Source organism: Eschscholzia californica, unplaced genomic scaffold (genome assembly GCF_041429995.1).
Source record: "Eschscholzia californica isolate CP2 unplaced genomic scaffold, dmEscCali1.0.p SCAF_4, whole genome shotgun sequence".
NCBI classification, from domain to species: domain Eukaryota; kingdom Viridiplantae; phylum Streptophyta; class Magnoliopsida; order Ranunculales; family Papaveraceae; genus Eschscholzia; species Eschscholzia californica.
In genome coordinates this window covers 21,662,548-21,688,867 of record NW_028238461.1, presented here as the reverse complement: position 1 = coordinate 21,688,867, position 26,320 = coordinate 21,662,548, and the positions used below count along the sequence as shown (strand labels likewise).

The window sequence follows — 26,320 nt, the reverse complement described above, 5'->3', positions numbered from 1 at the left end:
ACTCACATTGAGTTTTTTATTTGCAAAAGTGTAAGACATTGAATTAGGTCTGTCCAGCGGGCTCAACCGATGAACCTATGAGTCGATCGGATTGGATTACGTTTGTGACCCGTGGACATGTTTTTCCCTTGTTTACGATATGCTTTTGCCTTTATGATATGATCATATGATTTTACCTTGTTGGGTATTGGTACATCAAATGTCAACCTATATGTGTCAATATCAGATATCAAACTAGCTTAACAAGCTGATCTGACTAAAAGAGTACTTACAAATTATCAACTAAGCCAAGATATCTTTATTTAGCAAGGTCAACTAGCCCTTTAATTTTCTAAGTTCATTAGTCTCATTTTCCATTGTTAAGAAGAGTAAGTAGCTAGAAACAATAATATATATATATATATATATATATATATATATATATATATATATATATATATATATATATATATATGTTATCACTACTTCTAACTCCAATTGGAAAGAAAATATCAAGAAACCTTCATTAATGGCTACTAGCAGTGGAAGCAGCAATGGTAGATCCACGACATCGTCTACAAGTAATGTTGTTGCTGTGGCAATTAGAAGAAGCAATATGGGAAGTCGACAAGCTGTTCGTTGGGCAGTTGATAATCTCATGGTTATTGCCGATCGTTTCCTTCTCATTCATGTCATGCCACCTATTACTTCTATCTCAAATCCATGTACTCTCTCTGTCTCTCTTTCAACAATTTCATCTAAGCTTGTGGAACTTGACTTCTTTATCTACATCTTATCATATTTCCCATGAACTGAATTAGGTCTTAATGATAATTTCTAGTGATGCCTACAGGATTTACGTCGTCTTCTTTTTAACATTTGTTTACTTCAAATGCAGGGAATCGAATTCCTATTGAGGAAATGGAAGATGATGTACTTGACATGTATAGGCAAGACATGAAACTAAAGTGTGAAGAAATATTTCTCCCATTCATGACACTCTGCAAAACAAAAGTTGTTTGTTCTATCTTCTCTTTTATAGATTAAGTTTCATCCATATTTACTACTTCATTTTTTTTTAGTTTTAATCTTAATTTATTGTGTGTAGATGGAGACTTTGGTGTTGGAGGATGAAAATCCTGCTATTGCACTCTTGAGATATATATCTGAATCTGGTTGCACAAGTCTAGTTTTGGGTTCTTCATCTTCAAGGTATAAATAACTATGCTAGTTACTCTTTACGAATATTTGTCGTATAAAACTCTCTGTGCATTTGTCGTTCATTGTGGTTTTTGATGTAATATCTTACATCGTCTTGGCATATAAAACAAAGCTTGGTAGATTTTCCTTCGCTAGTAAATTTTCGAGGAGAAATTGGCTCAATGTACTTTCCCATGGTATTGGAATGCATTGTGTTCTCGAGTGTCCATTCTAAGATCCTTAACCGATAGTCCGACCAGTGTGACACGTGTTCAGCCTTGAAGCTTTAAGGGTACATGTGTGTGGTTGGGTGGACTTTTCTTGTAAAAAATAATCCCACATTACTCGTGTATATTGAAATTTTTGTGGCTTCGGAAAGTTCCACAGGCACCACCATTTTGAAGGCCAATCAAGATATCACTTGACTCGTCTTAGTAGACATTAAACTAGTAGACTACCAATTCCAACGATGCGCATATAAGTACTCTACTATCGTTTGAGTGACCCTTCCCTTGTAAGTCGGTTTTTAAGGAGAGTTAGGCAACTTTGACAGTTTTCTTGTTCATGATTCATATTACTGGCATATCTCCTACACACTTCACCCGTTTTATTCGCAACTTTGTAGGAAGTTAAAGGAACATGATGTACCAACAACTGTTCTAAATTTCGTACCCGACACTTGCAATATTTACGTGGTATCAAGAAGCAGAGTCATAACAAAGTTGATCGATCTCTCCTCTAATACTGGTAATATACTAAACACACAACTTTGTTCTCCATTTATCAAATCTGTTTCATGTTTTCCAACTGTTTCTATAACTGTGGTTCTGAATTTGATTCTTGCAGAAACTAGAAACCCCACTATTGAACATAATAGGTTCAACCGAATATATCAACATAATGAAATATCATCTCTTCATCCTCCATCTTTGGCATCTGAGTTTGAAACTGTAGACTCATTATCTGAAGTCTTCATTCATGGTGACCCTTTTGCTAGAGCTATATTAGAAGATAATCAAAGGATTAGCCATCAAAAGTTCGCAAATAAGAACGAACAAGTGCCGTTGTTTGACGAATATCATGACTTCACGGATTCTAGTAAAGATGCTAAGCAAGCAAGTATTCTGCAATCTTGTTTTAAGTTTCTATTTAGATTCACAGATTCTTCAAAAACAATGAACTTATACAAAAACTTATCTTATGTGCAGTTTGAGCTTCAAGCTGAATTAGAAGGACTTCAGTTACAACTACGTACTACTCTCGATATGTATGGCCGAGCTTGTGAAGATCTAGTAAACATAAAAAAGAAGGTGATCTTGGACTACCCATCTAATTAGTTGGGAATGGCCGATTCGCCTGAGTTGGTTATTATATATGTTTCGAGACTTTGATTGATTAATCCTCAAGAACTAGTTTCTCGACCTCTTCGACATGTTTCTTATACATTTGATTCGAGATTGTTTGAAACTAATTAGGTCTTATTCTAGTCATGGTTCCAATCTTGTAGGTGCAACAACTGTCTTCAGAATGTGTCGAAGAGGCACGAAGAGTTCGCATTGTTACAGAAAAGGAAGAAATGTGGAAAAAATCTATTGTAGAGGAGCAAGCAAAACATCTTGAAGCCATGAAAGAACTCGAAGCTGCGAAGCTAATGCTCGCTAAAGAAGTTCATGAACGGCAAAAAGCGGAGTTAAGTGCTGTAACAAAATCATCAGAGAGACAGAAGATAATCGACGATGTTTTTTCCAATGAGAAAAGATGTAGAAGGTACACAAGGGAAGAAATAGAAGTTGCTACTGATTTTTTCGCTGAGGACAAGAAGATTGGTGAAGGAGGGTATGGGATAGTCTACAAATGTACTCTTGATCATACGCCAGTTGCTGTCAAGATTCTTCATCCAGATGAATCTGATAAGACTAAGAAAGAAGAGTTCTTGAGAGAGGTAAGGACCCAAGATTGGCACTACTAAGGTATTGTAATGAAGGAGGCGGGAACCATTAGTAGGCCAGTCCGGTCTAGTCGACTAGTGGCTGTCTCTGTATATCTATAAGTTAGAATATTTTACCAATTACCGATACTTTTGCAGGTTGAAATTCTTAGCCAACTAAGTCACCCACACTTGGTTTTACTACTTGGAGCTTGTCCAGAGATCGGTTGTTTAGTTTATGAATACATGGAAAACGGAAGTCTCGAAGAGCGCCTTTTCTGTCACCGAGGAACACAACCACTTCCATGGTTTATCAGATTTCGAATTGCTTATGAAGTAGCTTGTGGTCTAACATGCTTACATGATTTAGAACCAGAACCAATTATTCATCGAGATCTCAAACCAGGAAATATCTTGTTAGACAAGAACTACGTAAGCAAGATTAGTGATGTTGGGTTAGCCAAGTTTATGTCGTTTGTGGTTCCCGATAGTTTAATAGAGTATAGAAACTCAACTCTTGCAGGTACACTTAGTTATATGGATCCTGAATATCATAGAACCGGTATTATTAGACCGAAATCAGATGTTTACGCATTTGGAATAATCGTTCTTCAACTCTTAACCGCTCGTTATCCAAATGGGCTATTAATGACTGTTGAAAACGCGATAAGTACTGGTTCATTCATCGAAATTTTGGATAAGTCTATAACAGATTGGCCACTTCCTGAAACAGAAGAGTTAGCATGGATTGCATTTAAGTGCTCAGAGTTAAGTGTCAAAGATAGACCTGATCTCAAGTCTGAAGTACTTCCAGTTCTTAAAAGACTGTTGAATCTTCACAATATTCAACAACAAAGGAGCGAGATTTGTGCACCAAGCTACTACTTCTGCCCCATTCTTCAGGTACACGTAATGACTGATGACTATAATAACTCTATTAGCATTATCCCTTATCGTCTAGAATTTAAAAAATTGTAAAGTAGATAACCTCTTACAAATGTTGTTTTCTTACAAATCATTTCACAAGAAGAGTAAGCCCAACAACTCTAACATTGTAGTTAGAGCTAGTGTTTGAGAGTGCGAAGTCGTGACCCTAGCCCTGCATAGATAGAAAGAAAGTGTCAAATGACTGATGACTTCATTCCTAGTGTGCAGGAGGATAAGAATATTAGCATTATCCTACTTCGCTTGTCAAGGTGAGTTAGGCCGAATGGCTTGGAACATGCTATTGGAGCTAGTTTTCGGGGTGTTGAGACTTCATAACTGTACCCGCGTATAGGTGGAGTATCGAGTAACTCCAGTATAAACATCGGCTAAGGTGTAGGGGCTTAGTATTATTGTCGTCTGGAAAATAAAATTTGTAAAGTGATAAACCTTGGGCAAGCTGATTTTCGAAGTAGGCCTATACTAAAAGATCAACCTTTTCTAATTTAATTTATGGATCTCTTAATCTACAAATTTTGTTGTTTTTTGTTGCGAGTTTTCGTGCAGGAGGTGATGAGTGATCCTCATATAGCATCTGATGGATTTACTTACGAGTACGCAGCTATCAAGGCATGTTTTGAGAAGCAAAATGTATCTCCTGTGACAAAGCTTATGCTACCACATACTGTTCTAACTCCAAATCATACTTTAAGGTCTGCTATACAAGAGTGGAAACTTCAAAATCCAACTCCTTAGCAGCAAACAAAGAGAAGTTTATATATTCAATGGTAGACAACTTTCTCTTATAGTTTCACGTGGGAGAACTTTTTCGAAATATCATGAAAACTATAGAAGCAAGGGGAATACCAGAATCTTTGGAGGTTGCGAAGTGTTAGAAGATCAAATTATATTAGATATCAGATAGTCGATTTATGTTTAATCTTTCAAACTCGAGGAATTAGAGAGCGGTCACACTCTTATCTTTTTGTATCTAATATGAATGCATTTTTAGCATGTTAATGCCATGACATGTTAAGATAGAGAACTGAAAGGAATTTTTTTTAAACCGACCTACCGCCTACGTTCGAGGTCTAGCTATCATAATTTCAAAGATAGTCATTCGACCAATCGAACTCAAGACCCCCTCGTACAAGGAGGCTATGTACAACCATTACGCTATGATACTCAAACATCTATTAATTGTTAGCGTTGTTCAGTATCCATCATGATGATTTGAGTACTTTGAAAGACTAAAAACACAATTGAATCGTACTTCTTTATTGTTATTTTTCTTGACTAAAAATCATTTTCTTGCTTGATTAGATAATGTTTTGTATTCTACTATAAATTGCCATTTTAGTTGGATCCAGACATATTCATCTCTCCATAGTAGTCGGAAGATAATAGTGTACAAATTTCTTTTCTTCCTTTCTTTTGCATAATTCAACAGACATGACCCAGTTATGTGTGTATATATAAGTAACTCGGTGATGCCAAGAACATTGGCCGGAGTGGTTATGAACCTAAGTTCTGACCTGAAGTCATGTGTTCGAGGTGTTATGTTGGTGCAAGAAAAATAACTCGGTGATTCCACATATGATCGGCTCGGGCTACCTCTGATCCCAATCTGATACCCTAGTTACTCAGGTCGATCAGCTGATGCCAACAAGTTATTATCGAAACCAAACCTGATTAATAAGCTCGTCCTTGCTATCAGATTTGAACATGAGTTTCTCCGTATTCAATTTCCACTTCAACCCAACATTTGATTTGTCTCTTACCAATTGAATGGTAAAGCTAGCAGGAATCTACAAGTCAATGAACTTAGTGAGATTTCAAGGAGAAAACTTGGAAACACACCAAATCAATAAAAAAAAACGAAGAAACATGTGTACATACAGAAGCAGGATATGATATCTTCACTTCATACCACAAAGATGATTTGAGCATGTATTATCGGTAAAGGCGAAAACCCATTTGCAATGGTAAGCTCTCATGGAGTAGCTCCTCTCCAACTTTCAAGACCTTGTTATCTATTCTATGCAATTATCGAAAGAGAAAATTATTAAACCATCAATCTATGAACCAAAAACCACCGGAAAACAATGTGTAGTGACATTCTATAAAATGTGAAGTGTTTGGGTATTAGGATAGTCATCAAGAACCAAACAAGTCATAATCTACAAAATAAGGTCATGAATTCTTCTCTTTTTCAGGAATACCACACATTGTTAGCTTCAAAATTCATGAAACAATCAGCTCACATCCATGGGTAGACTGGTTTTCTCCACTTATTCATCAATTAGCAAACAAACACTCATTAGAATAGTAGTCCTGATTTAAATCTGTGGGGTTTTGAGATTCAATTCAATCTTATAAGTTACAATCTATCAAATCATAGAAACATTAACACCCTAGTAGCAAATATATATCAAGAAGAAGTTCATGTATTCAAATACCAAACCTAATTAGTAGCAAGATCTGTTACCTGAAATCCTAGATTTCCCTTTTTCTTCAGAGGGTTAGCAAATTGACTTTTAGTCCCACATTGTCTAATTTGAAGGGTTTCTGTGACTAGAAAAACCCTAAGATGTGAATATAGAGCACGACCTTACTTGAACAGGATCTGTTCTATAGGATCGTACATCTGTATCCTTGATTTCTAAGGAGACAGGAACCTAAGTCTGGTCGATGAATCATGACCGCACGATCAGAGCGTGATTAACGGTTAGATATCAGCTAGGTTGATTATCTTGACTGTAGAGGATCGTTCTCAGTTTGTCATAGGACAGCTGAGATGGTTGTGCGGTTGTCTGACAGACTACTCCCCAAACTCTTTTGCTACTTTCTTCACTCTAAATTCTAATAGATGATCTCAGCCGTCCAATTAGTTTGTAAATAGGTCAATATCAACCTTTAGATTTTAGGGTAGCTCTCTTGTCCTCATCCAACTGCTAAAGTAGGCAAAAATCTTTTAGATCAAATGTAGTTAGAGCTGGGGGTGGCAATTTGGCCCGAACCGGCGGGTTTTTTCCCAAACCCGCCCCTAATGGGACGGGTTTTACCGCCCCGTTAATTAAACGGTTCGGGTTTGGTATGAAGTTAAAAAAACTAATCAAGTTCGGGGCGGGTTTGGTATTAGATAGTAAACTCCGCCCCGAACCGATTAGTATGTTATATATTAAATAGGGTTAATTCCGTTTTGGCCCCCAATTGTTGACCAACTCACCGTTTTGGCCCCCAATTGTGTCCGGCAGTTCGTTTTGGCCCCAAAAAATTCCTAAATGGCCCCAAATTTTTTCAACCTCCCAATTCTACCCCCATGGCATTTCTGTAATTATTTTTTTTTTCCTTTTCTTTGTCCACCTCATCTAACAATTGACACATCACTCTGTCCACCTCACCCTTCTTCTCCGGCGAAAGGTTGCCGGCCGGAATAAAAAATTCCGGCCGGCCACCTTTACCAAAATATTTTTTTTTTTTTTTTATTTCTCTCTCTTCTTCATCTCCTTCTTTCTCTCTCTTCTTCATCTCTTTCTTTCTCTCTTCTTCTTTCTTTACCTCTCTCTCTCTAACCCCTCTCTTTCTCTTTCTCTAACCCCTCTCTCTCTCTATCTTTAAAACTCCGGCGAAGGGGCGGAGCCCCTTCGCCGGAGAACCAGACCTTGAAGGTCTGGTCCAACCAGACCTTCAAGGTCTGGTGCGAAACCAGATCCGGTCTGGTTTCAAACCAGACCGAGATCTGGTTTCTACAACCAGATCCCGGTCTGGTTTGAAACCAGATCGGAATCTGGTTTCAACTAACCAGAACGAAATCTGGTTAGTTGAAACCAGATTCCGATCTGGTTTCAAACCAGACCGGGATCTGGTTGTAGAAACCAGATCTCGGTCTGGTTTGAAACCAGACCGAATCTGGTTTCTCACCAGACCTTGAAGGTCTGGTTTCCAACCAGACCTTCAAGGTCTGGTTCTCCGGCGAAGGGGCTCCGCCCCTTCGCCGGAGTTTTAAAGATAGAGAGAGAGAGGGGTTGGAGAAAGAGAAAGAGAGGGGTTAGAGAGAGAGAGAGGTAAAGAAAGAAGAAGAGAGAAAGAAAGAGATGAAGAAGAGAGAGAAAGAAGGAGATGAAGAAGAGAGAGAAAGAAGGAGATGAAGAAGAGAGAGAAATAAAAAAAAAAAAAAAATATTTTGGTAAAGGTGGCCGGCCGGAATTTTTTATTCCGGCCGGCAATCTTTCGCCGGAGAAGAAGGGTGAGGTGGACAGAGTGATGTGTCAATTGTTAGATGAGGTGGACAAAGAAAAGGAAAAAAAAAATAATTACAGAAATGCCATGGGGGTAGAATTGGGAGGTTGAAAAAATTTGGGGCCATTTAGGAATTTTTTGGGGCCAAAACGAACTGCCGGACACAATTGGGGGCCAAAACGGTGAGTTGGTCAACAATTGGGGGCCAAAACGGAATTAACCCTATTAAATATTTGTTTTATTTAAAGTTATGTTTCTAAAACTTTAATCTTATATTATCAATTTAATTATTTTATGTTTTATATTATTAAGTAGTTGTAGTGTTTATGATTGATAAACTCAAAGTCTTACAAAATTTTGTTAACAATTGTTATGTTACTTCAAACTAAAATAACTTTTGTGAAACAAAATACTTTAAACCCGACCTGACCCGACTCATTTTATATTAAACGGGGCGGGACGGGTCGGTAATGGTTTAGCATTTTTAATTGGGACGGTTATGGTAATTGAATATCCACCCCGATTAATTATTGGGACGGTAATGGTAAAACCCGTTTACTAACGGGACGGAATTGGGAAGGGGATGAACCGTCCCAAACCCGCTCCGTTGACATCCCTAGTTAGAGCACAACTACATATTAAGGATCTTAAAGAAACTAATTTATCTATTTTCTTCTTCTCTTTCTCAGCCTTCACAGGGTCGTGCCCGAGAAAACGAGGGCCCTGTGCGAAATTTTAATGTGAGTCTTTCGTACGATAAAAAATTTAAAACAAAAATTGAACAGAATGCAAGATCATTGATCAGTAGTTTGCTGAAACCTATAGATGAACCCCAAATGTATTTTGAAGATGGTAGTGATCACAGGAAAAAACTTTCAAATTTAAAATTTCATTTTCATAGAAAATCTAGTCGAAGAATTCCCAATCACTTGTGAGCAAAAAAATATGTATTATATCTTTAAATTATAAGTTTATAACTAATAATGAATCCATGTAATGTAGACCTTTATATAATATCATATTTCTTTGTACAATGCATAATTTAGAATGTAAAGGCTATTTCTGATATGTTTTGTATCACAATTTACACATATATTTTACACGTACTTAGAATTATTTTTAAATTTTTAGATCTTTTTTTCTTAAAGCACTTCAAAATATGAAAGATAATGTTCTCAAAAGGACACAATAGTTAAGAAAAAGTGTAATATAGCAAGAACAAAGATGTGTTTAACAATTGTATCCTAAAAAACCAAAAAAAAAGTGGAAGGACAGGGTTTCGAAAAGCTGAAGCACCTTTCCAGCTGAGCTAAGTGAAAGTCTAACAATTACTACACATGGCTTCTATATATTCGAATACTTGGGACTTTTATTAATAATAGGCCCTTAGTGGTGGGGGGCCCAGTGCGGGCGCCCTGCCCGCACCACCCACCACACGGCCCTGAGCCTTCACCATCACAATCGAGTTCGTTGTTACCCACCAACATTGACCACTAGTCCACTAGAATCTCTCCGTTCTCTATATCGTCGACGTTCAACTTTATATATGTATGGGCAAATATCCGCCCCACGAGGTGCCCGCAGAATTTATGAACAACCGCTTCGTAAGGATAAAATCCGCGAGGCTAAATAAGAAGGCCCGATAGTGGCCCGAGTCGCTATTCGGGCCACCAAATCCATACCCGTTGGGCACTAAGCGTATCTGACACGTGTCACGCGATAGCTACCTGCCAGTACTAGGCAATCTTACGGCCAGAGGATTATTGCGCAATCCATAACCGCACTAGTGGTAAATATTCCGTATCTGCCACTTAAAGACGGGTGTTACCAGCCAGTAGCTTACCGCACACGCGGTAACATCTTAGCCGTCCCTCGAGAAATTCGAATATTCATCTGACGGTCAGATCCTCTAGCCCTTAACGTATCTCTCAGGAGTAATGACGCGGAATAAATACGTCGGTTACTAGTTGGTTGTCATCAAGGCAATCCCTCTCCACCACTATAAATACGAGAAGCAAAACTCAGACAAAGGCATCCAATATTCGACAACAATACTCGAGTAACCTAATCCATTCTCTCTATTCACTTGCTCTCTCATAAGCATTTCAAAGATCTTCTGATCCTCTCAAAGTCTCCGACTCATTGTCTTAGAAATTGGGAGATAGGGGTCTGATAGTCACAAATCAAACGACAACTAGCTAACCGTATCAACACCATACGACCACCACCTTGTTGCATAAGAGCCCTCTGGTCTGAAATATCTCCCTCCCAACGGTAAGGAGCTGACGGTAACACCCATCCAGCAGTAACTAGCTGGCTGTATCACCATCCTAATACCACCACCTCCTTATCGCATCATTCATCTAGCGATAAGACGCTAGGCGTATCATCTTCATTCATCCTCACCGTCCGATCCACTTACGACCAGCACTCTATTGCGGATCCCTTTACGACCAGCACTCTATTGCGGATCCCTTTACGACCAGCGAGTTAACGACGATACTTCATTACCATCACCCTCTTAATTACCGTAAGTAAATCACTACCGTGGGGATCTGTTCCGACAACTTCACGAGCCGCGACACCTAAGCACTCCGACGACGGTTACCCTTCTATTGCCCACTTTGACTTTCTTATTTATATTTGACCGAGTATTTGACTTGACCGTCGGAGCCCCCTTAGGCCGGCACCATCCCGGTGTCCCAGAGGCTTCACGATCTCTTCTCTCTTTTTGTGTGCAGGTTCTTTTCGACACGTAGCCGGTCCCCGAAGCATCCGACCCGACCCGACAAGACTTTGACCGTTGACCCGTCGACTGTCAGACTTTCCGACCCGTAGACATTTTACCGTCTACAATATAGACTGAGGAGACCTAAAGAGGGTTTTAGTCGAAATCTTTGTCGTCGGAGTAAAACCATGGATGAGGGTCCGAGTCTTGTTGGCAGAAAGTAGAGTGAACGAGACGACCAGAGAACAGAAGGGACCCTCACGAGATTTTTAATCAAAACTCTCGTCATGGGTGTTGAATATTCGTTTGTCATATTCAGAAGTACGATCATTTTGATTATGATCAGAAAGATCTTGCTACAGACCTTGTGGCCTCCATCAAGCCAGTGGACAACCACCGCCGTGCAAGCCTATATAAACGACATAGGCTTGCCTATAAACGACAAAGATTTGCCCTGAGAATGGATCAAATCTTTACCCTTAAAATTATCATTAACTTATAACTGCAACATTTAACTAACTTAAGCGTCGAAGTGTCTTTGCAGGTATTTCTCCATCAGATCATCGACGATAAAGAGCAATCGAACCAAAGTATGAAGGACAACTCTTAGGACGATTTTCGGGAAGACCCTATCTCAACAACTTTTAAAAAGTACTTAAAATAAGCTAAAAGCTAATATGTAGCTTATTTTAAGTAGAAGCAAACATTGGCTAGGGCCATTTGACCCATTCTCCCGCCAGCTTCCCGACTGGACTCCTACAAGTACTCTTTAGACGTCAATTCCAAGTTTTCCATTTCCACGCCATTTCCTTGGAGTAGAAAAAGCCTCCCAAAAGAAGTGAAGAAGACTTTCATCAATTCAATTCAATTCCTTTAATTAGGGTTTAGAATTGGGCAATCCCATTACCAAAATGTCTGTTAGTAGTATTTGCAGCGATGATTATGGCTCGATCATGTCGACGACGAGTACGATTGTAGCTGTGGGTGTTAAAGGAAATAGCAAAAGCAGTCGACGAGCTGTTCGTTGGGCACTTGATAAACTCCTTCTCCAATCCGATCGTTTTGTTCTAGTTCATGTCATGCCACCAATCACTTCAATTCCAACTCCAAGTATATATATACTCTTTCCTTCCATCTCGGTCGTTTTGAATTTACTCTTTCTGTCTTTGTTTTGTTATTTGATTCTGAGTTTAACCTTGGATCTTCATGTTAAGGAGTTTGAAAAAGAAAGTTTTAGGTCAGAGTTTCATTCTGAATTATCATGTTAAAACAGATAAAACGCATCCAAATTAGTTTCTGATTAAGTAATTTACTCATTGGGATCACCCCGAATAAGCCGAAGCAGTTTCAAAATCAATGGAGAAAACAAGTCTAGACTGATGATTGTGTAATATATTTACAAAAAATAATTAGAAAAGAAAGGGTTGTTCCAAAAACTTTGTTTTTTTTGGCAATTTAGCTTTTACTGCAATGTCTGTAATTGCTTGAATTTTCTTCAAATTTTGGAGTTTATGGACTAATTTAGCTCATTAATGGACAAATTTGGCTCAATAATGAACTGGTTTGGCTCTTGAATGGACTAATTTGAGTTATGCATAGATGAAATATGAGTTTGTGTACTAATTTGAGTCTTAGTAAACTTAATATTGTGTTAACTTTAATTATATAATATTATGAAATCCGACTGGTCCCGATGACATCCCGCCTGGTAGCTAGGTCCTAGTTGGTCGACTAGTCCATATTTCCGATTTTTCGGGCATAGGCTTTACGATCATTTAGCCTTTTTTTCGTGTTATTTGGTTGTTTTTTGAAACATGCATGTCTTGAAGGTAAAGTCATTAAAGAAATGCTTTTAAATGTTACTTCCATGGATCGATACCATTCCGCTTTATTGTTATTGGATATTACCATAAGCTCATCTTCTAATTCTAAGAATGTTGAAATAAGCCTATGTGTAGGTCTTTTTATAATCAAATAATGGCAACCACACTGATATAATGAAGGGTCTGTATTGAGTTTTTCATAATCTTAAATGGTCTTCTGATGGCCCCAAAAAAAATGCAAACTTAACATTTCATAAACCTAAGCTATTTAGTTGATGAATTCTACCCAGTGCTTCATAGATGGAGGCGCGTGTGCAATAGCCGCAGAAGCTTCTATCAAACTCAGCTTTATGTGGTTTACTAGAAGCTAACTCATGGGGAATCTTTTTTGGTTGGAGATACTTGTTGTGACCGTTATCAAAATGTTGTTTTTAGGCTAGTTAACTTCAAAAATTTGTTAAAAAAAAAAAACTTCAAAAATTTATCTCTCTTAGGTTACCATTGGGTGTTCGGGAGATTTATAATTTCCTTTAAATTTCTTTTATTTAATGTGAAATTAAGTTATCATTTGCTACCAGTGTTATTTCTGATGTTTTCTCTTTCTGGTTCACTTTTCTTCAGCTGGGAAACATATCCCTATCGGGCAGTTGTCTAATGATGTAGTTAAGACATATAGGAAGGATATAAAATCGAAGTGTGATTCAATATTTTTGCCGTATAAAACAATGTCCAAAACAAGGAAGGTTAGTTATTTTCACTTCGAATTGACATTTTTGCAGATTGAACTTCGAATTAGCATTGATTTGTGGTTGTGTGGAGATTGCATAGATGGAGACTTTGGTGTTAGAGGACGAAAATCCTGCATACGCGCTTTTGCGATACATATCTGAAAGTGGTTGTACAAGTCTTGTGTTGGGATCGTCTTCAAACTATTTTACTAGGTAATGGTCATGAATTTCTAAAGTTGACAAGAGATTGTCATCCTTGATATGTCTTATCAGTAACAACATGCTTATTCCAATGACCAGAACATGTAAACGAAAATTTTGAGTTTTGATATCCTCATTCCTTCCTAGAGCATTATCAAAGCAATCATAATTTTGAAGTGGTGCAGTTTAGATGTAGACAATCTATGTCCCTTGTTTTCATTTATAACTTCAACGCATGTGTCTCTAGTTCACAATATGGGAAAAAGAAGGCGCTTTAGGATTAAGAATTGACTGTAAATCTGTAAGGATTTCCCGAGGCAGTCTAAACAGATATAACTTAGAGTTTTGTACATAACAAAACTATGATGTTCAATACTTCTTTAATTTTGTAACATTTTTGAGAGCATCATGAATTCTTCCTCTCATCACACTAGAGTTTAATCTGCAGATCCTCCTCACAACTGACATGCTGGTCTTTGATATGTTGTCCCATCTCAATACACCTCCGTTTCTTCTTATCGGTCTACATACATAATGAGATAACAAGAATAGACCTCCTTCATAACGCTTGTTAATTTTTGTTTGAATGCTGTTTTTAATATAAATTTTAGGTAATGTTTTGTATGACATTATTGTTTTAGACTTTTATGTTTTTGTCTGTACTTCAAGGAAATTAAAGCTTCGGGGTGTACCATCAACTCTGATGTCATTTGACACAAAAACGTGCAACGTTTTTGTTGTATCAAGAAATAAACTCATGACAAAGTTAGCTAATTCCTCCTCCATTGCAGGTATGCTCTAGAACCATTCTTTTTTTAGTTTCTCTTTGTGGCTGTCAATCATGTGATGTTTTGGGTCTCACTATTGGATTGATCCTCCCAGAGACCAGTGTTGGAGACAGTATGCGAACTCTAACAGAATGTGGAGAAACTTCTAGTACCATTGGTGAAAACATCTCTTCTCTTAATCTTCCACCATCAGAAAATGAGCAGACCTCGGATATATCGTCAGAATTTTTCAGAGATGTGTTTGGTCAAGGATACAGATATGGCGATTCTTTTGCTAGTACTATTGTTGAAGAAAACCAAGAACCTGATAACCAGATTCCGAACTTCCGGAATACGCAAAAAGGATCCTTAATGGTTAATGATCATGATGACATGGATTCTCTATGTGGCGCTAAGGAGGTGAGTAAGTATAAATTCTGAAAACATGAAGGTCCTGAGCTCTCCAGTGAAGTTCATGATTTTAGAAAAGCATCTGGCTTTTGAAGTTTAAACTTAAAAAACTTTATTTCTCTATACTGGAAATGTTTAAAAACTGAACTAATCAATTTATATCTCTGATTTAAAATATTTTGTGCAGTCTTCGCTTCAAGCTGAATTAGAGGAACTGCATTTAGAACTACGATCTACTATAGACATGTATGATCGAGCTTGTGAAGATCTGGTACATATCCAAAAGAAGGTGATTTCTTGAAGCATTTAGTTATGGTAAACATTTTCCTGGAAAATTTAATTAATTGACAAAAGAAACTTATATACTATAAAGACAAATAGAAGAAACATTTATGCTACTTCTGAGGTACACTATTCCCCAAGCTTATTCTACTCATATCTGAAATCTGGACTATGGATTTGCCCCTTTGGTCTTGTAATTGTTGAACTACCAAGTGAGTCGCTTTCGGAATGTGTCTACTGGGCAAGCAACAATTACTATGAATTAAAACTTATATTAAACTAGCATACATCTAAGGGACGAATTGCTACCAGGTTAGTTATCTATTTGGTTTATATGTGAAACTTTTGCAGGTGCAGGAACTTTCTTCTGAATGTGTTGAAGAGGCAAGAAAAGTGCATACTGCCATGAAAGAAGAAGAAATGTGGAGAAAAGCTGCGACTGATGAGCAATCCAAGCGTTGGGAAACCATGAAGGAACTTGAAGTGGCAAAGCAATTACTTGCAAATGAGGTCCATGAAAGACAAAAGGCAGAACTGAGTGCTCTAACAATGTCATCAGAGAGAGAAAAAATGATTGATGTTTTTTTCTCGTCTGATGAAAGATACAGAAGGTACACAAAGGATGAAATTGGTGTTGCAACTGATTTTTTTTCCGAGGCCAAGAAGATTGGTGAAGGAGGTTATGGGAATGTGTACAAGTGCAGCATTGATCATACACCAGTGGCTGTTAAGGTTCTTCAGCCAGATGAGTCTGATAACACCAAGAAAGAAGAGTTCCTGAGAGAGGTATGAATCAGATTATTGATCTGAATGATGGTTCTGGAGTTCGCTTCATCCTTCATTTCCTGAGTTTGTACTTGATAGTATTTTGTTATAGTAGGTGTAGGTGATCCGCATGTTTTAATGTTATTCAGGAACAAAATACTCTAAAAGAACTTGTAATATTAGAATATTCCTGAAGGACAAAAAGAGAAGAGTCTCCGGAGACCAATATGGAAAAGCCTCGTATATGAATTCATAAAGAAACTATAAACTGATGTTTCACCTATTAAAGATAATATTGTTGAAGTTTGCGAAAATTGAGTTTTATTTGTCTAAATGTTCGTCAACTAATGGCAGGTCGAAATTCTTAGTCAACTACGCCACCCAAACTTGGTTTTACTACTTGGAGCCTGTCCAGAAATTGGTTGCTTGGTTTACGAATACATGGAAAACGGAAGTCTTGATGAACGGCTCTTTTGCAATGAAGGAACACAACCTCTTCCTTGGTTTATTAGGTTTCGAATTGCTTTCGAGGTAGCTTGTGGTCTCACATTTCTACATGACTCGGAACCAGAACCAATTATTCATCGAGATCTTAAACCAGGGAATATATTGTTAGACAGAAACTTCGTGAGCAAGATTGGAGACGTGGGACTTGCCAAATTTATGTCGTCTGTTGTGCCTGACAATGTGACAGAGTACAGAAACTCTGCTCTTGCGGGTACACTCAGCTATATGGATCCTGAATATTACAGAACTGGTACGATCAGACCCAAATCAGATGTATATGCTTTTGGATTAATTGTCCTCCAGCTTTTGACGGGGCGCCGTCCAAATGGGTTGATACTGACTGTTGAAAATGCTATGAACAATGGTTCCTTTTGTGATATTCTGGACAAGTCCGTTTCAGATTGGCCACTTATTGAAGCAGAAGAATTGGCATGGATTGCACTACAGTGTTCTAGACTAAGGTGCAGAGATAGGCCTGACCTTAAGTCTGAAGTTTTACCAGTTCTTGAGAAACTCTCGAGTCTTGCCAGTGTTCATCTACAACTCGGCAATATGAATACACCGAGCTATTACTTCTGCCCCATCCTTCAGGTGCATTAAATGAATTTAAAGGCGATCTTCCATGTAAATATTATGTTTCCGTCCAATGTATCTCTTATTCTATTTTGTTCATGGTTTTGGGTAATGCAGGAAGTAATGGCTGATCCATACATAGCAGCCGACGGATTTACTTATGAGTATGCTGCAATCAAGGCATGGTTCGAGAGACAAAAAGTATCTCCTGTGACAAAGCTCGTGGTCCCGCATACAATGCTGACCCCAAATTACACTTTACGCTCTGCTATACAAGAGTGGAAGCAAAACACACCTTATGTTCCTTAAAGGAAGAAAAATGAAGATAAAAAACGAAAAAAGAGTACAATTATTGGTTTAGCTGCACATGTTTCAAATTTTATGTTAGGTTCTCAATGGAGCAGCTGGAATCATAACCTTGTCAGTTTTTGTTGCAAAATGTCCATAGAGGTATGAACGAAAGAAGTCTTATACATGGAAATCAAGGTATCATTGTAGATAATCTCATAATTATATATTGTTATGCTGAAGTGGTTTCTCTGCACGCGAAGGTAGCTTCTTCAGTTAACCTGTGATACTTTTTTGTATTTCTTCAAGAGTAATATTGTCTTGTTTTTTGAGATTACTAGGTTTTTTATTCGTGAACTTTATCCCCAAATATGTAAGAAATTGAAGTAGCACTAAAAATGTCATTTGTTTACTTACAGCTGATTCAGTATCATTTATGGGATTTCAATATTCAATATGCACCACAATCTGAATATCAACTTAAGTTATAAGATAATAGAAAGGGAGCAAAAATATAAAACGACAAGAGATGAATCCATAAATTTATTTTATTTACTTACATATGGAAAGTATTTGTAGGTACTGGTTCTATCTGCTTGAACCGACTTAAAAAGAAATTTGAACTACACTCAGGTTCAGTTCTTACGCAAAAAAGGCATTCATTCACCAACTCATCTCTCATATATAGGTACACGAATTTTAGAAGTTACTAACATAGGACAGGACAATATTCTATTTATATTTACATTTTCGTTTACCAAGCTTTGTTGACGGTGGTTGCCCTTCTGTTCATAAACCTGTCTGCTTCAGCAACAGATCTTGGACCTGATCTTGTACGCTCTTCTACAGAAGATCGATATATAGTTCCCATCCCACAAAAGCTTTTAGTTGTTCCCTGATTATTGACACTCAAATAATGTATAAGACTTGAAGTTGAATATATGCTATGTTTGATTTAGATGTTACTGATATATTCTGAAACTTATAAATTCGAAAGTTCAAATAGTCCTAACAGATAATAGCAGGCTGTAGATACCACTTATTGCTTGTTTTTTTCTTCTAATGTTAATGTATCAATTCATTGCAAAGAAAAGGGAAACATAACCGACCACAGAGAGCTTATTACTCTTCGAACTAAACGATTGCAATGAAATTAAGACAGCCTACCAATTAAAAACAAAATCTTGGTAATGAAGATGCTTCATTTAATTTTTTTTCTGCTGCATTAAAAGAAGATAGTTCCTCTAAAGAAGCTCTATATCTTATGATAATCAAATTAGTTGGTCCAGTCCTCCATAGTGTTCATATAATAGTACGAGGATAACCCTCGGCACCTCCTTTTTGAGAGGTAATCTGATACAGGACCATAAAAACACCAGTTATTGCTCTGTCCTTCGAAAGCATCTTGCTCAAATGATCGTGGAACGAGGCACTGTAAATTCTACCAGCTTGCAAGGCATACAGAGACAATTCATTTTTTTATTCTGGACATTTGACTATTGAACCTTCTAGTCATGCCATATCAGTCAGGAAGTTTCTTGGTCTGCTGAAGAAAGTAATGTTATGATTTTGCTGTAAATCCATAAGCCACCAGTCTAATCAGGTACCATCTTTATCTACAGTCTCCATATAATGTTTTAGGTCTTCCATGTATTTCCTTTTCCCGTTTGATAAATTTTATTTATTAATTAGGAGCTTTTAATGTTTCTCTTTACTCCCTTTATCATTTGTGAAGAGATATGGTTGTTGTTTTTATGTGTAGAAGGTTACAATTGAATCTAGCCGGTCTAAGCAAGACTAGAATCCAAAAGTAGTTGATAATGAAACAGAGTTTGGTTTATCATGTTCCCAAGTTCAGTCATTGATTATACATGTCAAATGTTCCCTCATATAGTGCTTGTGCAGTGAGCATCCTAGTTGCTTCTTTTTGATCAATGTTCTTTCTAGTTCCTGCTTTTGTTTACCGTTCCCCCCGCAATTCTAATATGTGAAGTTATAGTACTTTATTGGTGACGTCATGAAACCAAATATTTTAAATTTCAACTGACCCCTTATTCTAGTATACTCAGATAATAAGTTTAAATAGAAATATTATTTCTATTAGAATGTAAACTAACCTGACTTGAGATTGATGATCTTGGACGTGAACTTGCAACATAGGACCACGGTGGGCAGGTGTAGAAGCTGTCTGTATTTGGTTGTTTCATTCCAAATTCCCGTAACCTATTAAGCTCAGGCAGAACAACCGTGTCAAGGTCAGGCCTGTCTTTCTTCCTTAACTCGGCACACTTGAGAGCAAGCTTAGCAAATGATAAAGCTTCTTCGACAGGCCAATCTGTGACTGTAGGATCCAACATTTGTTCAAAGGTACCTTTCTCTATCGACCTTTCAACATAATGAGTTAAACCCATCGGAGATTTTGCTGTGATAATTTGAAGTAACATAATCCCCAACGAATAAACGTCTGACTTAATTCCCAACATTCCTGTTTGTTGATACTCTGGATCAATATAACAAAACGTTCCCGCCGCTGATGTCATACGATATTGTGTTACAGTATCGGCTATTGATGGTGGGACTAACCTTGCCAACCCAACATCACTGATCTTGCTTGTGTAATTCCTGTCTAATAGGATATTACCAGGTTTAAGATCTCGATGAACTAGAGGCTCTGGTTTTGTTTGATGTAGAAATAGAAGTGCTGTTGCAATTTCTGCGGCTATTTTGAACCTGATATTCCAAGGAATTGTGGGTGTGTCTCCACGTCGAAATAGCCTGTCTTCTAAGCTACCATTATCCATGTACTCGTAAACAAGACATCCGGATTCTGGACAGGCTCCTAGCAGTAAAACCATGTTTGGGTGTCTGATGCTGCTCAACACTTCAACCTGAACGATAACCAAAACAGATATTGATCATAACATAAATTAAGATTAGAACTGCTTTATGTAGATTGTAGAGATAGCTATCCTGTCTGTACTTACAGCCCTCTCGTGAGGGGTGTGGTAGGTTGCCCAGACATCCAAACGCCCCCGACAACTAGCAGGATACAGATTTTTTTTCCTATTAAAATTTATAGAATGACAAATGTATACTGATCATTTATATTTTCGTTTCTATTCATTTGTGCATCACTATTAGCTGTCGTGGTCGCAGAATTCAGATACGTTATCTGACTTTGAGATCTGAATTGACTCGAGTCAGATTTAGCTTGGTTGTTGTTGTTCTGCTTTGAGATTTCTGATTCGTGTGTGTAACTCGTTTTAATGTTCATCCGGAGCTGATTTTGTGTCTATTTAAACCAGACATGAAATAAGTCCGAATGAAAAGACGAGAGTTTGAAAACACTTGAAATGACTATTGTACCCCTGACTAATGTAAGTCAGACTCTAGAGAGTCAGATTCAACAAGAAATACCCTACCTAAGGCCGAATGACTTAGTACGCCAAATATAGAGCTATGGAGTCGCGTAAGTACCAAAAGTCAGGATATAGAATCTAGTATACAGTACTCAACACGGTAGAGTTTCCAGTAACAGTATACTGGGATTGATCGAATAGACCATAATTCCATATATATATATATATATATATATATATATATATATATGGACTTTCATCTTTCTACTTTTTATTTGTATCTGAGCTACCACCATATTTACATACCTCTTGTTGAAACTGTTGCATTCCTTCTTCTGCATCTGATTTCAGAACCTTAACAGCAACTGGTGTATGATCCATGGTTGTTCTATACACTGGCCCGTATCCACCTTCACCAATTTTTAATGAATCGCAGAAGTTATCAGTGGCAGTTTCAATCTCTTCTATTGTGTATTTTCTGTATCTAACATCGTTCATCGCCAATGAAGTCATAAAATTCGTTTTCTCTTCTGCGTCACGTTGAGCTTTCATTTCAGCTTCCATCCTTTTCTTAACTTCCATTTCTGCTAACTTTTTTGACATTTCAGCTGCTTCAATGGCTGCCTTGCATTTCTCATGTTCTCTCTTGGCAATTGCAAGTGCTGTTTCTTGTCCAAGCCTTGCTTGCTCAAATCTATACGCTTCTTCCATCTTCCAGTGTTGTAGCCGTTCCGTCTGAAACCATAAACAACATCTTCGTAAAGTCAAAGACTGTTGACTTAAGTCAACGTATAGTTATATAATGAACATGAGAAATTTTACCTGTTCTTTAGCTGATATTGCTTCTTTGCATGCAGTGCTGTACATATCCATGGTATGTTGTAGCTCCCTCTTTAATCTCATCATTTCTTCTTCCATGTCTCTCTGTGAGACAAAAAATGTGAAAAAGTGGAAGTCTTAATCTCATCATTTTTAGTAAATGTGTATTAACATGGACACCAGTGTGGTTTGTCGGCATCCGATATTGTAAGAGTGTCGAACACTAAAGTGAAACAATAAAATATAGTTTTACTGATCGTCTGGACGTCCAAACCTCTCAACTATCTATTGAGTCATAGCAAAAAAGTATAAAAATTGCTCGTACAGAAGTCTGGATTGCTTGTGAGAATTTTGCGTAGTCGGTTATGGCGGGTATTTCATGTACATAATCTATATATACGAACTAGGCACATATACAAAATCTTATACATGCATCCGATTAGGGTAAATAAAGTATATATGAATGTAAAATTATAGAAGATGATCAACTTACCGTAGACTGAAATGATGAACAATTATCCTCCGGTGAGCTTGAAAGTTCCGAAGTTTCATCAAACAATCGAGGTGATTCACCATAGTTACTAAGATCATCAGAGTGAGGAAGATGATCTTGAAGTCGTCCACTTCTCGGAGTATGAATCGAACGGTCGAAATTGTCCAACATGTATGGAAAATGTTTGTGGGGAGATTCACGTCCTCCTCCTTTTTTAGGTGCTTTGGTTTGATCCTTTTTCCTTCCTAAAGGGAGTGCCCTTCTTTCAGATGAAGTTGGGGGCCCTTTTCCTGTTCTCTTGCTGGGGCCCCTAGTAAATTTGATTCTGCTTCGGCAAATACCGCAATCAAGAAAACGTGACGAACCTAGGAGTTTCGATCCTGTACTCTGTTTATGTGATTTACGTGGCGATATAACGATTGTGGTTGTAACATTGTTATACATCCTGGAGTACAGGATCCAAACTCCCACTCATAATTAGAATACTTGGTCCAAAAATACTCAAGGGCCTATGTCTTCTTATGCACTACACTTGGGAAAAAGTTTACTCCAAAGTGCCCCACGGACTGGCCAGTCTGAGGATACTCGACTAAGCAGTCTGAAAGATTTTGGAATGGGTTTAATCTGTGTTAAGTTTAAACAGCACAGACTCAGGTCAGTTCGAGGTCTGCGGATGGTGCTAAGAGAGGAGCGAGCCAAGAGTAGAAAATGAGGTTTGTCATATCAAAAGTTTTATATATTTGGTTTGCTGGATTTATTCTTGGTGATATTTTTGTCAAATAAACATTTCTCGTATAAGTAATCAAATCTTCGACCACTCATAAAATAAAACAGTATATGAATGACATTTAACCACCTCTCTCTCTTGAGGGAAGAGATTGAACTCTCTATCAAATGTGCTACTCCTACGTTTGCTTCTATAAACTCGGTTCGTTCTATGTATTCTTTTTCAGAAACAAGGTTCGATTTTAGTTGGTTGATGAGATGTATTTTGATTATTCACGAAAACTTACTTGAAGGAATCATCATGATCAGAATGATCAGAAGATGCAGGAGAATCCATTGGAGATCTTGGTAATGATCTTGGTAATGACATGGTCATTGGTGCAGGTCTAGATGGAGTTCGAACGGTTGTGGCTTTTAATTTTGATACAACATATACAGCACAAAAGTCTGGTGCTAGTTTGGTGAAAGTTGATGCTACATCCGGTCTCCTTATAAAGTTCCTATAAGAATACCAAAATGTCAATCAAATGAAGGGCTAATATGGAGATGCATCAAGATTCATGGTGTTGAATCTTTTATCCAATAAATCAACAAACAACTTTTCACGAAAGCCCTCAATAGAGGAAAGAAACTCAAATACAAAGAGGAGCGGAGTAACTCAACTTCAAGAGAGGAACATGGGTCTAACCGCTAGTTTCTTACTTTTTAGGTTCTTAAGAGGATCTTAGAACAAATTTACTGAACTTTTTTTATCGGTGTACCAACAAACATCTTTTCACTAAAGCCGTCGAAAAAGGAAATATACTCAAATACAAAGAGGAATGAAGTAAAGTCTAAGAAAGGAACACTGCTTTCTAATTGCTGGTATCTTACTTCTCAAGTTCTTACGTGGAATATCAGAACAAGGACTCCGCTTACGACATCTTGGTGCCCTTCAAGGTCGTGTAACAGTCTTCAAAGACTCTTAAGGGGGCCTTGAAGCCCATCTAATCTATCTTTACTTTATTCGATGTCTGAACTACATGAGATAAATAGTGGAGTTAATTGCATTCATTAAGATTTAATCCGACCTCATAGGCTTAAGTGGGGTGTCCAATAGCTGCACCAAGGGTGTGAACAATCGTACGAAAAAACTATAAATTTATATTCTACTTTGAAAGTAGTCCTATCTTTTGAGTCTTTTGGCATAGAAACAAAAAATGTATCTGCAAGTTCGAAAATATACTCTTAGCCTCTTGTTAGAATGTGGGTCCTTTAAGATTCGAATCAATATCTAAAAATCTGTAAAACCATAATATAACTGTACGATAATTGTTATTATTTTCTTTAAAGGGATTCTGAAAGTCATAACATTCTATATGACATGGATATATCATGAATAAATACATAAATAGAATAAGTCGTATAATTAACTAGCATCATGATAAACATATTATCCCAAATGGTCGTATAATTAAATACCCTTTAACACTATTCTAGGGGCATCGAACCTTTTCTTTTTTTTTTTTGTTGAAAGGGGCATGAAACCTTACTCTCACCTTTCTTTTATTTATACTCCTTGTCATAAGTCAATAAACCATTAGTTTTATTTCCATCGTGAATCGAACTTGTGACCTCTAAATTTTCAGAGAAGATGCACTACTAACTGACCAAACACTTGTTGGCTACCGTAATTATTGTAATAATATATAGAATAAATTTTTATGACTCGTTTCTGTTGTTTTTTTTTTGTTGAAAACATCAAATGAAATGAAGTAATAAAAATAACAAAATTCTGTTTTCCAAATAAAAATTCATTTAGTAATAGTAAAGAATGAGAGATAGAGAGAGACCTTGTAAGTGCGTTCCGGTGTGGTGCACCTAGCACAATGTTGTTGATACAATTTATATCTACATATTCAGCTATTGCCTTGGGAATATCTGTGTCATCTAATACCACCTCTTTTCCACTTACCTGAAATCCTCACCACCCATCAGTATTTTCTAATTTCATCAAATTGTAAAATTAATAATTCACTAAATCATGATTTATGTTTTCATTTTCTGGCACTAATCCGCATTTATTTATTTATTTATTAAAAATATTAATGATGAATTAGGATTTAAACATTTTACGAGTTTGGTGTCTTACATGCATTTAGAGTTCACTTCAAAACCCAAAATAAGTAATCATGTGAGCCAGAATCCCGATAAATTCAGTTGTGAATTTTGATATCAATAGTCTCAGAGCATGTCACGTAAGACATGAAGGCCCATAATGTTAGATGGATCCTAAAATCTCTAAACATATCATTTTATTGACATCAAACCATTGTTGGTGGCCCAATTTGGCCACCAACTTCATTTTTGTTTGAGAATCATGAAACAAATTGATCAAACTAGAGATGACAAAATCCAATTAAGATAGAGGTTATACAATTATATTTAAATTTACTTACTCCTTTTCGAGCACAAAATCCAAGAAAAGGAAGAAAAAGTTGTCCATTACTACTCCCGTCACTTTGATCTGCGTATATACATTCACAAAAAAAAGTCACGTTGATCTGCATATATACTATTATGCGGCCAGGATCAATTGCTATGAATAAAATGTCTTTCATCACTCGTAAATGATGAAAAATAAAAGACATTCACGAGAAACAGGTACCTACTATTATATAAATCTTTGACATGAATGAGAAGGACAGTATTGTTCTTTAGTGGGAGATGATCAATGGCCCATTTTAGGGCAAATTGGCTGTTCTTGTCCTTATCGATGGCCACTGCCGTTGTTGCAGTGCTTGCTCCTCCATCGTAGCTGTCCGGCGATGGTTGAATATAAGGTGCCATCAATTAAAGGTGGGGTTTGTGGTTATACTATAAATTTATCGACAATATCACCACCACCACCACCACAAGAATTACCTCTGCAACGACGATAATGACAACCACAATCACCCTTTAAGAAGTAATTGTGGATGTAAATGAATGTTTATTGCAATCACTACTATATATGTTTTATAATTATCCTTAAAATGTTGAGAGATAAGCCTTAAATAACTACCAATTCTACCGAGCCCGGAACTTTTTTTTACTTAATCTCGACGGTAAGTTTGACATATATTTTAGTTGTTGATTTTGTATTCATAGCATGTTTTGTATATCTCGAAAATATTGAACCTTGATAAAGATCATAAGATCAAGAGTTTGGAATTGGATGGGGGATAAACTTTAGCTCAAAAGCTTTTTTCTCTTAACAAACTCAACAAATGTCTTCTTTTTTTTTTTTGAACCGACAAATGTCATCTTATCCTTCGTTATTCCAAACTTATAAATTTTGATTTGGTCAATTTAGGTTTACATAGCCCCCTTAAGATAGCCAAACTTAAAAGTTCTTCAAGTAAATAAATAAAGGGATAAAATAGTGTTGGTTTGTTGAATGTACATTTTGATTAAAATCAATAATTTTGGTAAGAGCAGGTTGAATTTTTGTAGTAGTTTTTTTTGTTAAAGGAACTTCAGCCCAGATAGTATGCCCGACTGCTATCCCAACTGAATCTAGGCGCATGTATTTGGCCGGGTGTGAGAATAGTCCCACA

General features: G+C 37.1%; 3 protein-coding genes, 1 long non-coding RNA gene and 1 other non-coding gene across 10 annotated transcripts; 3 read left to right on the top strand and 2 right to left on the bottom strand.

The window, feature by feature from the left end:
- The first annotated feature begins 460 nt into the window (after positions 1-460).
- On the top strand, positions 461-5,070 carry LOC147543632 (U-box domain-containing protein 34-like). Of its 2 annotated transcripts, none has more exons than XM_086636813.1 (9): positions 461-704; positions 878-993; positions 1,088-1,191; positions 1,805-1,926; positions 2,026-2,294; positions 2,388-2,489; positions 2,687-3,121; positions 3,266-4,009; positions 4,598-5,070. In XM_086636813.1, exons 1-9 carry the CDS (start codon positions 509-511, stop codon positions 4,784-4,786), a joined length of 2,277 nt encoding a protein of 758 aa, XP_086492939.1. In that variant the 5' UTR covers positions 461-508; the 3' UTR covers positions 4,787-5,070. The 2 variants fall into 2 exon arrangements, with proteins under 2 accessions (XP_086492939.1, XP_086492938.1); XM_086636812.1 differs by having other exon boundaries at positions 476-704; positions 878-996.
- LOC147543631 (uncharacterized) lies at positions 3,875-6,681 on the bottom strand. Of its 2 annotated transcripts, XR_015223826.1 has the most exons (4): positions 6,519-6,681; positions 5,930-6,063; positions 5,719-5,838; positions 3,875-4,205 (listed from the first exon to the last, which is right to left on the bottom strand). It is a non-coding gene; the product is annotated as an uncharacterized LOC147543631 (long non-coding RNA). The 2 variants fall into 2 exon arrangements; XR_015223825.1 differs by lacking the exon at positions 3,875-4,205 and having other exon boundaries at positions 5,645-5,838; positions 6,519-6,666.
- LOC147543630 (small nucleolar RNA U3) lies at positions 6,636-6,853 on the top strand. Its single transcript, XR_015224477.1, has one exon. It is a non-coding gene; the product is annotated as a small nucleolar RNA U3 (small nucleolar RNA).
- Positions 6,854-11,682: 4,829 nt separating this feature from the next.
- LOC147543629 (U-box domain-containing protein 34-like) lies at positions 11,683-17,763 on the top strand. Its single transcript, XM_086638658.1, has 9 exons — positions 11,683-12,110; positions 13,445-13,566; positions 13,652-13,764; positions 14,422-14,543; positions 14,635-14,939; positions 15,118-15,219; positions 15,564-15,998; positions 16,332-17,075; positions 17,175-17,763. Exons 1-9 carry the CDS (start codon positions 11,912-11,914, stop codon positions 17,364-17,366), a joined length of 2,334 nt encoding a protein of 777 aa, XP_086494784.1. The 5' UTR covers positions 11,683-11,911; the 3' UTR covers positions 17,367-17,763.
- Positions 17,764-17,860: 97 nt separating this feature from the next.
- On the bottom strand, positions 17,861-25,999 carry LOC147543628 (U-box domain-containing protein 35-like). 4 transcript variants are annotated; one of them, XM_086638654.1, is made up of 9 exons: positions 25,394-25,999; positions 25,181-25,248; positions 24,575-24,696; positions 23,030-23,242; positions 22,017-22,341; positions 21,527-21,628; positions 21,011-21,439; positions 19,463-20,233; positions 17,861-18,240 (listed from the first exon to the last, which is right to left on the bottom strand). In XM_086638654.1, the coding sequence occupies exons 1-9, from the start codon at positions 25,569-25,571 to the stop codon at positions 18,100-18,102; spliced, it is 2,349 nt and encodes a 782-aa protein (XP_086494780.1). In that variant the 5' UTR covers positions 25,572-25,999; the 3' UTR covers positions 17,861-18,099. The 4 variants fall into 4 exon arrangements, with proteins under 4 accessions (XP_086494780.1, XP_086494779.1, XP_086494783.1 ...); XM_086638653.1 differs by having other exon boundaries at positions 22,017-22,461; positions 25,394-25,922; XM_086638657.1 differs by having other exon boundaries at positions 25,390-25,727.
- Between the last annotated feature and the right edge of the window lie 321 nt (positions 26,000-26,320).

Excerpts from the sequence above, each read along its gene's own strand:
- LOC147543632 (XM_086636812.1), top strand. The coding sequence starts at position 509 with ATGGCTACTAGCAGTGGAAGCAGCAATGGTAGATCCACGACATCGTCT. Across the intron at positions 997-1,087 it reads CACTCTGCAAAACAAAAGTT|ATGGAGACTTTGGTGTTGGA; the intron begins GTTTGTTCTATC and ends TATTGTGTGTAG. Across the intron at positions 1,192-1,804 it reads TTGGGTTCTTCATCTTCAAG|GAAGTTAAAGGAACATGATG; the intron begins GTATAAATAACT and ends GCAACTTTGTAG.
- LOC147543629 (XM_086638658.1), top strand. The coding sequence starts at position 11,912 with ATGTCTGTTAGTAGTATTTGCAGCGATGATTATGGCTCGATCATGTCG. Across the intron at positions 14,544-14,634 it reads TAATTCCTCCTCCATTGCAG|AGACCAGTGTTGGAGACAGT; the intron begins GTATGCTCTAGA and ends TGATCCTCCCAG. Across the intron at positions 17,076-17,174 it reads ACTTCTGCCCCATCCTTCAG|GAAGTAATGGCTGATCCATA; the intron begins GTGCATTAAATG and ends TGGGTAATGCAG.
- LOC147543628 (XM_086638653.1), bottom strand. The coding sequence starts at position 25,571 with ATGGCACCTTATATTCAACCATCGCCGGACAGCTACGATGGAGGAGCA. Across the intron at positions 21,629-22,016 it reads GTTCATCATTTCAGTCTACG|AGAGACATGGAAGAAGAAAT; the intron begins GTAAGTTGATCA and ends TTTGTCTCACAG. Across the intron at positions 20,234-21,010 it reads TGCAACAGTTTCAACAAGAG|GTTGAAGTGTTGAGCAGCAT; the intron begins GTATGTAAATAT and ends GTTATCGTTCAG.